A 9438-nucleotide genomic window follows, 5' to 3' on the forward strand; every position below is an offset into this window, starting at 1 on the left:
GAAGACTTGAAATGCAACTCTAACTCTGTCTCTCCCTCTCTCTCTCTGTATGTCTGTGTGTGTGTGTGTGTGTGTGGCACACCATAGGATCCCCTGGATGCAGCCTGTGGCGAAGGGATCAGCGATGAACACTACCGCTTAGAAGGTAGGCTGTCACATCTTTTCCTGCCACCCAACGCCCCCCCCTTAATCCCCAAAATGTGCTGATTAGATGAATGTTGAATCTCCAGCCCTGACACAGGCATACACAGACACACACACACATAGATTTAAACACTCCCACACACAGACGGATACTTGCACGTACACACACACACATGCTCACAGACTCTCTTTGTCACGCATTAATGCTCACACACACACACACACACACACACACACACACACACACACACATACATACACACACACACACACACACACACACACACACACACACACACACACACACACACACACAGCTCTCACTTTTCATTCTCGGTCTCCCCTCCTCCCCTTCTTTTAAAGAGAAGTTCCATTAATGCCTCTCTCCTCCCTGGCCTGGTGGTATGACCCTGGATTAAGAGATCAGTGGGGTGAGGGTCCTCCTGTCTCTCCCTCCCTCACTCCAGCTGGAGAAGAGCACACACGCACACACACACAGCAGAGTGACTGATGATGAGAGGTCAGGTAGGGACATCCATGATTGGCCCAGAAAAAAAAAGAAAGGGAAAAAAAGCCACCCAGTTAAGCCCAAGATTAATAAACACAATGCGATTAGTGCAGAGCAAGAGCAGGGTCCGGATTCTCCAGAGCTCACTGGTGTTGAAATGTCATGCAATATGACCGGTGTTTGATCAGCTCTGGGTGTGGCCACTTGCCAGTGGCTAATTTCCACATGACCTTGGGGTCAGGCAGAGCTGTAATTGCTTGGCTGTAGTGGCTAATGCATTGGCGAGTTCATTGCATTGAGGCCTTTTTGTGATAAACTGAATGGTTGTGGGTCAACTGTGATGCAAGGGAAGTCAGCACACAATTTTCGAACCACTCACTCAATCACTCACTTATTGACTGTTCACTCTCTCCCTCACTCCCTCTCTCAATCCTTTTCTCCCTCTCTCCCTCACTCACTCACTCCCTCACTCCCTCACTCCCTCCCTCCCTCACTCTCTCCCTCACTCCCTCTCACCCTCACTCACTCACTCACTCTCTTTCTGCTTAAAGATTGCGGTGTCAGGCACTATCACAGGCTCTATATTCCATAAAGCCTTTACTGTGGAGCTCATCCCGTATCCTTGATGATGCTGTTTGTCTAAGCTGTCTGCCAGAAAATCTTCCCTCTGCCCCACTTCTGGCGGCGAGATGCTAAGCGTGTTGCTCGCAGGCCTTTGGAGTGTTAGTCTCGCTCATGGAGCAGGACAAGTGGCCTTTGTTATGCATTTCAGACAGACTAATGAGCACAGACTTCATATGAAAGTGATGCTTTATTTCCCCCTCTGGTGCTGACGCTGCTGCTGCCGTGCCTCAGCATTAAGGCATTGATCAGTCGCACATTTAGAGCGTTTAGCACATTTAGGAGGAGGAAGGGGGGAAAAACACAGTGAAAGAGAAGGAATGCTAATGATGCGTGCCAGTTATTGATAACGCGCTCTCGGCGCTGTCTGACCCACTTGTGAACCTGCTTCGGCGTAGTCATATCTCGCCACATCTGACAGTTCGGCCCATTCAATCAAGAACATGACACACAAAAAAAAACAAAGAACCACTCAAACACCCCCCCCCCCCATTCTTCCACTGCCAGACATTGCTGGAGACGAAGGATGGGAGGATGAGGGGAGGGCATGGAGTGGAAAGAGATGGAGAGAATAGTTTCAAACGACAGAGTGGCCAGCACGTAGCGCGTATAGAAAATCAGCCTTTCCTCGGGGCTTGAGCGTGCACTTCCAAAGAAAGTTTTAGGGGGATTAAAAAAAAACAGCTTGCTGGCAAAATCACAAAGAGGAGAGCAAAGAAGAAAAAGAGAAAAAAAGAACATGAAGAAGTAGGAGCTGGAGAAGGGGAAAAAGGAAGGAGAGATAAAAGAGTTCCAGAGATGCTACTCCCCCCCCCCCCTCTGCGGCTTCTAGGACGTGTGTGCACCCGAATTTCATTGGCTGATCACACCCCAGGCATACTCCGTCTATGTTAGGCTCGTGGAAGCAGACGGCACACTCTCCACGCACAGCCGTCATCTCAGGGGCAGAAAACCAGGTGTGTGTTGAGCGCAAACACACGGCACGGTGGAAAACCTGACGCGCTAGTCGTGACATCTCAGTTATTAAGCGTCCCATATTTCTCTCTTGGATGACAGCTGAAGAGCATCAGAGGCTAGTTTAGCAGCTTTAGACCTTTTGGGCAAATACTATAGATTTTTTGCAAGAGAGAGTGGGAGATAGAGAGGAGGACACAGAGAGAGGAAGGGGAGATAGTAGAGGAGAGAGATAGATAGAGGAAGGGAGGGAGGGAGGGAGGGAGGGAGGGAGATAGGGAGAACGAAGGAGGGGAGAGAGAGAGAGTATGGCCTGGTTTAGAATGCAGCAGCTTACTCTTCGGGATCAGACATTGTAATGCAGAGCCGATTGGCGGGGGCGTGGAGCAGACGGTGCTTGACGGGGCTGGCAGAGGAGTGCTGTGGCCGACATCGGCTTGCCTCGCCTCGCCTCGCCTCTCGTCTCATTTCATCTCATCTCTCCTCGCCTCGCCTCAAATCATCTCCAGGCTCAGATCCACTGCAAATCTGCCCAGCAGCCAGTCCTCCGTCAGTGGCCACAGGGGCATCTCCAGCAGACCCAGTACAAGCAGCAGAGGTGGAGGGATGGAGGGGCTCAGAGCAGGGGGTGGGGCAGGGTGTGGAGGATGGGATTTTTTGTGGCGGCGAGATGGCAGATTACTGTATTCCTCCGGGATCCCCATTAGCCCCGGGGATAAGCATCAGCAGAATGAGCTGCCCGACCGCAGGAGCAGACTCTGCCCGCCGCACAATGTTTCCTTTGAGCATCCCGCATGATCAAAAGACGCGGACCCGGCATTATTTCTCCCCTCTCTACCCAAAAAAGAAAAAGAAAAAAAAAAGTCGGTAAAAAGCTCCCCGGGACGACGCCTTTCATTCTCCCCGCTCTTTTCTCTCGCTGCCGAGGGACAGGACAGGTCCTCTTTGATGTGCGCGGATCAGGGGAGAGCTGGGAGAAAAACGAGGGCTGTTGTGTCTGCTCCTTTGGCTCGCACAACAAACACTGTTTCAGATTTTGACTTTGCTTAATTAATTAGTGATTCTGTTTTACAGCCGGTCTGATCCTCGTCCAAAAGGTTGGAGAATGGAACTTCAAAGTGGGGAAGAGAGAGAAGGGGGAAAGGCGGGGTGAGAGTGTGTGTGTGTGGGGGGGGATTTTAGAGGGGTGTGCATCTAGCTCTAACATCTCCATCTTGCATCGAGTGGATGGGCAGAAACCCAAGCGGGGCAGAAAGGCGTTTGGCAAAGCTGAGGCTTTTGAGTGTGGGGGGGGGGGGTTATTGGACATATTCAGTGTGTCTGCAAACCTTTTCTCTTCTGGTTGGACTGATTCAGCACAGATTCTTTGTGTACAACAGTGTCAGTGGGAAAGATGGCAGTGCCTGCATTTACGTAATGATTCAGTTGGCCTGATAATATCTGCTGAATACTGCAGATTCGGGCCGTGGGGGGTATTCTGTTGGCGTGGGTACCAGCATATTCTCTCATTTCCCCTACAGCAGACATTATTGTTTTACTGTTGGATCACAGTCTGTCTTGTTCTACTTTGTTTTCTTCAAACATACATACCTACAAATGCCACCTCTGTCAAGTAACAACTGGGTTAGAATGTAATGCCTCACATTAGAGGAAACCATATTGTATGGTATAGTATATTGTATACAATATACACTCTGTCATAGGATATATTGGTCTGTCATGAAATGATGTACCTGCTATCGCTACTGCTACCATCAGTTTTAGTAGCCATCGTAGCTATGTGTCACTAATCCTGGTGGTAGATGTATTGCATAGTGTTAATGTAATGCGTTGCTAATAATGCTGTGTGTGTGTCCCTTGTAGTGGCCTTGCCTCCTGAGAAGCAGGATAGCTGCTGCGTGCAGGGCAAGATGCAGGTGAGGGAGCTGCAGCCACCTGCCGGCACTCAGAAACAGCTCCAGTTTGAAGTAAGTGCAGCCCTCCACAGGCCCATAGAGAGGGGGCCAGGGTGACAGAAAATATGCACAGTCTCTCTCTCTCTCTCTCTCTCTCTCTCTTTCTCTCTTCCTCTCTCTCTCTCTCTCTCTCTCTTCCTCTCTTCCTCTCTTCCTCTCTCTCTCTCTCTCTCTCTCTCTCTCACACGCACACACACATAGAGTCTGTTTCTGTATTTGTCTCATGTGGTAAATGCCCATAGAACAGCTTTACTGGAGAGCTTTAAGAGCAGCCCTAAGTGGTTGTATTCATGTAATATTGTGTAATGAGAGTGCACTGTGAGAAGGCATAACTAAACCCCTGACTGTCCTGTGAAGGAGCTGGAGTGTGCTGTGTCTGTGGAGGAAGATAACAGGCAGGAGTGGACATTCACCCTTTATGACTTTGACAACAACGGCAAGGTCACCAGAGAGGTAAGAGGGGCACATTTCTGCCGTCCACCACCAAAACCTAGCAATGGCCTACTGGAGAAACAGGGAGATATTTCAGTCATGAATTCAGAATGAAATAGCTGGGTTCTTTTTTTCTGATTTCCTTCTGCGCCCTCCCCCCAATCTTTCTAAGCTACTTTGGTGGCTGGATTGTATGTTGTAGAGATCTGAGAGCGCTGTGAAGAAGGGCCGTGTGTTTTTTGAGAGGGAGTTGAAACGGCGCGGAGAGAGAGCGAGAGAGAGACTGACGACGTCGTCTCCTCCGCAGTTCAATCTCAGAATCTCCGACTCGTGGCTCAACGGCACACCAGACAGCGGGGTGATGCCACGCTTTAAAAAGGGATACAAAAAAATAAAAGGAAAGAAAATTATGATGGATAAAAATCTGTAATCTTTTTTCCTGGTGCACCTCTTCAAAGTGTTTGCACATGCAAAGCAACAGAAACTTTTTTGTGCCTTTGAACATCTGCATCTGAAACCCTACGTGAGGTCCGTCCCTATAGTGATCATAATAGACCTTTATGCTAATAGTCAGGGAGGAAAGCGAGAGGGAGGTGCCCGGAAATTTTCGAGGCGTGGTTGGGGACCTCACAGGCATGAAACGCGGCCTCATTTTAGAGTCATTTTGTCGGGGCGCTTCTCCACTGTGGCGGCTTAGGGGGAGTAGCAGTAGCAGAGGACCAATTATCCTCAGAAGGAAACTGCTAACATGACTTACACCAAGTATGGTGAATGCTAATGTGTGTTTTTTAGTATTAAGGAATGGTGTAATGCTCTTTTAAAAAGGCCTCTAAGTAAAGGATTTCCACAACTCCCCTGTTTGAGGTTAATCTGTGGTCCTTAACCCCCTCGGGGTTTAACTCGCTACCTGCATCAGTCGACTGTGCGACTGCCTTTGAACGTTATGGAGGGAGGAGGAGAGAGCAAAAATGCTTCAGTTGTCTCTTTCATGCTCTGTTCTTCTCTGTCTGTCTCCCCTAGGACATCACCAGCCTCCTGCACACCATCTACGAGGTGGTGGACGCCTCCGTCAACCATTCCCCCCGCAACAGCAAGACGCTCCGGGTCAAGCTTTCAGTCGCGCCCGACTCCACTCAGAGGTGGAGGAACTGCACGCAAGGCACCACAGGTAGACAGAGAGCCAGAGAGAAGGGGGTGGGGTTGGGGGAGATGGAGAGAGAGAGGGGGGGGGGGTAAGGAGATAGAAATGTGTCAGTGCATTCAGTGACTTTTTTGTTCTTATGAAGACAGTCACATGCTTCAGGCTTGTCAGCTTCCTGTCTGTGTAACCCCCCTTCCCCATACCCCCCACACGCACGATGGGGTTCATTTTTAATGATGGGAGTGGTGACAGAGCTGAGAGAGAACCCCCCATTGTTCTCAGATGCTCCAAAAAAAGCCTTAAGAGGGCCACATCTTCTGTTTGATTTCCTCAGCCCCTTCCCAGCTTCCACAGAGCTTCCTCTCACTCAAAGTGTTCAAACAGCCACATCTACATTTCACTTAGCTTTCCCAACTAGTGACTCAGTAAACAAAGTTTGGGGGAAAAAAAGGAAGGAAGAAGGAGAAGTATGCGTGGGGGGGTATTTCTGTTTGTTTATGTTATTGTGGCTATTTATAACAGTCACGCAATTCAAAGTTAAGGCCCCTTTTGAAAATGTTGGCTGTCTTCATGCTAATTTCAAACACCATCAGATCTCTCCATTAGGAAACTCTTGGTGTATGTGTGTGTGTGTGTGTGTGTGTGTGTGTGTGTGTGTGTGTGTGTGTGTGTGTGTGTGTATTTTACACTTTATGAGGCCATGTAGTTGAAAATGGTTTGAAAATAGAATAAATGAAGCATTGTTGTTTTTTTCTCTTTTATAAATCTTCAAAGTGAAAGCTTGGGAACAAAGGTTTCTTTCTTTGGCAGGGCCTGTGTGTGTGCGTGTGTGTGTGTGTGTGTGTGTGTGTGTGTGTGTGTGTGTGTGTGTGTGTGTGTGAGTGTGTGTGTTTGTGCGCATGTGTTTGAAGCCTGCTCTGCTTTCTTTGATAATCGCCTATGGTCTCCTTCTCTCATATTCACAGACACTCCCCACCCTAGACAGAAGATAGACAAGTGCATTGAAGAACCCAAAAGTACAGACAAGAAGTCCCGTGCCCTTCTTAGGTACTGAACATCTGACATCTGAATTCTGTGGTGTGGCTAAAATCTGGACTTTGAAAGTGATATCAGTCAAAAGAAGCTCACTGTAAATTTCACATCAACAAAGCTTTGTTTCTGAATGTTAAATATGTCTGTTATTTCTCTCTCTGCTATAATATGCATATATTCCTGTGACTGTATGATTAGGGTAACAGTCCAGATGGAATATTTCCTAACTTTACTTTTCCTTTCTCTCCCCTCACCCCTATCTTTCCAGGCGTCACCATAGCGACCATCACAACCAACAGGGTTGTCAGCGCCACTGTGTGGACGAGAACCTGGAACGGCGGAACCACTACCTGGACTTGGCCGGGATCGAGAACTACACGTCTCGCTTCGGAACAGGTCAGTAAGGCAGGGTGATGACAGAAGGGCTCTGCAAACTACCGTAAAACTGACCAAACTCAAGCGTCCAGCAAGCAGAAATAGAGAAGCCAGGTTTTCCTATTATGCGCTTTTTTTTTAGTGGCCAGCTGTTCTCCAGTGTTAAGTTGCCCTGTTTATTGATTGTGTTTTACTGCTCATGGGGTCAGGATGACAGGACTTAGCCATGGGTAATGAATAAGAGCATTCAGCACTCGCCAAGAAAATGTAATGTCTAAAGCAGATACAGACCATTTTGCAGATCAAGGGCCTGTGGCGCTTGTTTAGTGGTCAGTAATAAAAAAGATGGGTTGGTGGTTGCGGTCAAATGAGACATTCATGTCAAGCTCGGCTTGCTTTTTAAATCAAAATTGTGGTGTTGTTACTTCTCTCTGTCCGGGAACCAGGTCCGACGACGGCGACGGAGCCAGCCAAGCCCGAGCCAGCGCCGGCACCAGCGGCGACGCGAGCCACAAACCAGACGCGGTCGCGCTCCCACGAGCCGGAGAACGGCCACGCCCACCCGCACCACCGCCGCTCCCAGGCAGCCGTGGAGGGCGCGCTTCCAGGCGACGGCCTCTGCTCCCGGCCCCCGCGGGCCCAGGACTCGGGCAAGCATGCGCTGCGCTCCCCCAAGACCCACGGCCGGATGCCCCCAGCCCAGCCCTCCTCCGGCAGGGTGATGAGGAGCCGGGGGGCCCCGCCACCGGCGGCGCAGCCCAGCCAGACGACGCCGCACCAGTCCTCGGGCCCCTACCGCCGGCACAAGCAGAGGGCCAAGGACGGGCATTCACAGCAGCATCAGCATCAGCATCAGCAGCTCCAGCAACAGCCGGCCCCACAGTACCGGCCCCTGGGGTCTCTTGGAGCCCCGGGAGCCCCGACAGCCCCGGGAGGCCCGGGCCCCGTGGTGGAGAGGGAGCAAGTGCGGGACCTGCCCAGCGTGGTGCTCTACGAGGGCGGCCTGGCCCAGGTGGTGCAGAGGCACGAGCACCACCACCACCACGAACACCACCACCACTACCACCACTTCTACCAGTCCTGAGCTGCTCAGAGCTTCCACTCCGCACACGCCTGAGGAGGACTTCTCCCTCAAGACCCCCCCCACCCCCACCCCCCAGCTCATCCACCTCTCAGGACTGAGAATGAACCTATGAGAGCCCTGCCTCTGTGTGTGTTATGGGGATGGAGGACTGAAGGAAAGCAGCACACAGGCCCAGTGTCTGGATGTTGGGGGTTTTATTTGGGGGTGAGATTGGCCAAGCACCACAGACTCTGGGGTGCTACAGATTAAGATTGTTGGTCTTCAGTCGTGCCAGGAGCAAACGCCAGCAGAGACTCACGAGACGAGTGAGACGGTGCTGAGAAGTGGTGAAGGTGCTGTTCCTGAGAACACTCCTTTTTTTCCCAACCCTGTGTGAAGCCATGCCCTTAGCAGAGGCCAATGGAGATACCCTCTGCAAAAGAACTCGGGAGCGGACAAATTATTATGAAGGAAAAATCTATGAAGATTAATGAAATTGAATGTGTGTGCTGATGTGTGTGTGTGTGCGTGCGTGTGTGTGTATGTGGTAAGTGAGAGTTGTGGAGTGAGAAATCCTGTTTGTAAACCCACTAAGCTATATGCTGTGGCGCCCCTGTCACCACTGAAGACCACTTGAAAAGCACTTCCACGGTGCAATCGCATTGGAGACACTTTAGTTGTCAAGAGCTAGTTGATGGACAGGACATCATTCACTCGCACATGCAATACAGGACATGTCTTTGAGGGAAAAGAAAGGAAATCGCTGAGTTCCGTAAGTCATAATAGGAGATCCTAATCAGCTGCTACCTCTAGTATTATTGTAATTGTTGGTATTAAATGTATTGTTACTATCCAGATGTTTTCAGATCTTTTTTTTTAAGTATCCCACCTGTCTGCAGTTATGTCGCGTTAAAGCCACACCCATAATATCTACATACTTGTATGTACTTGTTAAGCAGTAGATAAACTGTATGTCCACATGTAAGCTTTATTGATGTGATATATTTTTTATCCTTACTCTGAAGCATCACTATGTTTTATTAATATTATTGTTTTTATGGTTCCTCCTCTCAACCCCAGTTTTCACTGTAAAACCTGTATTTCTTTAAGACCACTATGTCTCCCTGTCAGAGAAGGAAGAGTCCAATGTTCAGTTTAGTGTTGGTCACTGTTGTCCATGGCTGTGGCTGTGCACAGGAAAGCTGGGAGATAA

At 49.7% G+C, this 9438-nt stretch overlaps 1 protein-coding gene across 1 annotated transcript in view; it reads left to right on the plus strand.

Annotated features, from left to right (window-relative positions):
• Positions 1 to 9080, plus strand: part of nkd1 (NKD inhibitor of WNT signaling pathway 1) — a 30020-nt gene extending 20940 nt beyond the window's left edge. Inside the window, exons 4-10 of the mRNA XM_031569176.1 lie at positions 88 to 145; positions 4091 to 4194; positions 4540 to 4635; positions 5635 to 5782; positions 6721 to 6802; positions 7056 to 7183; positions 7609 to 9080. Coding sequence (XP_031425036.1) covers positions 88 to 145; positions 4091 to 4194; positions 4540 to 4635; positions 5635 to 5782; positions 6721 to 6802; positions 7056 to 7183; positions 7609 to 8246 — 1254 coding nt within the window. The 3' untranslated portion in view covers positions 8247 to 9080. The remainder of the gene's footprint in view (positions 1 to 87; positions 146 to 4090; positions 4195 to 4539; positions 4636 to 5634; positions 5783 to 6720; positions 6803 to 7055; positions 7184 to 7608) is intronic.
• Positions 9081 to 9438: the final 358 nt, after the last annotated feature.

The sequence above is a fragment of the Clupea harengus genome, chromosome 6 (assembly GCF_900700415.2).
Source record: "Clupea harengus chromosome 6, Ch_v2.0.2, whole genome shotgun sequence".
In the NCBI taxonomy this organism is placed as follows: Eukaryota; Metazoa; Chordata; class Actinopteri; order Clupeiformes; family Clupeidae; genus Clupea; species Clupea harengus.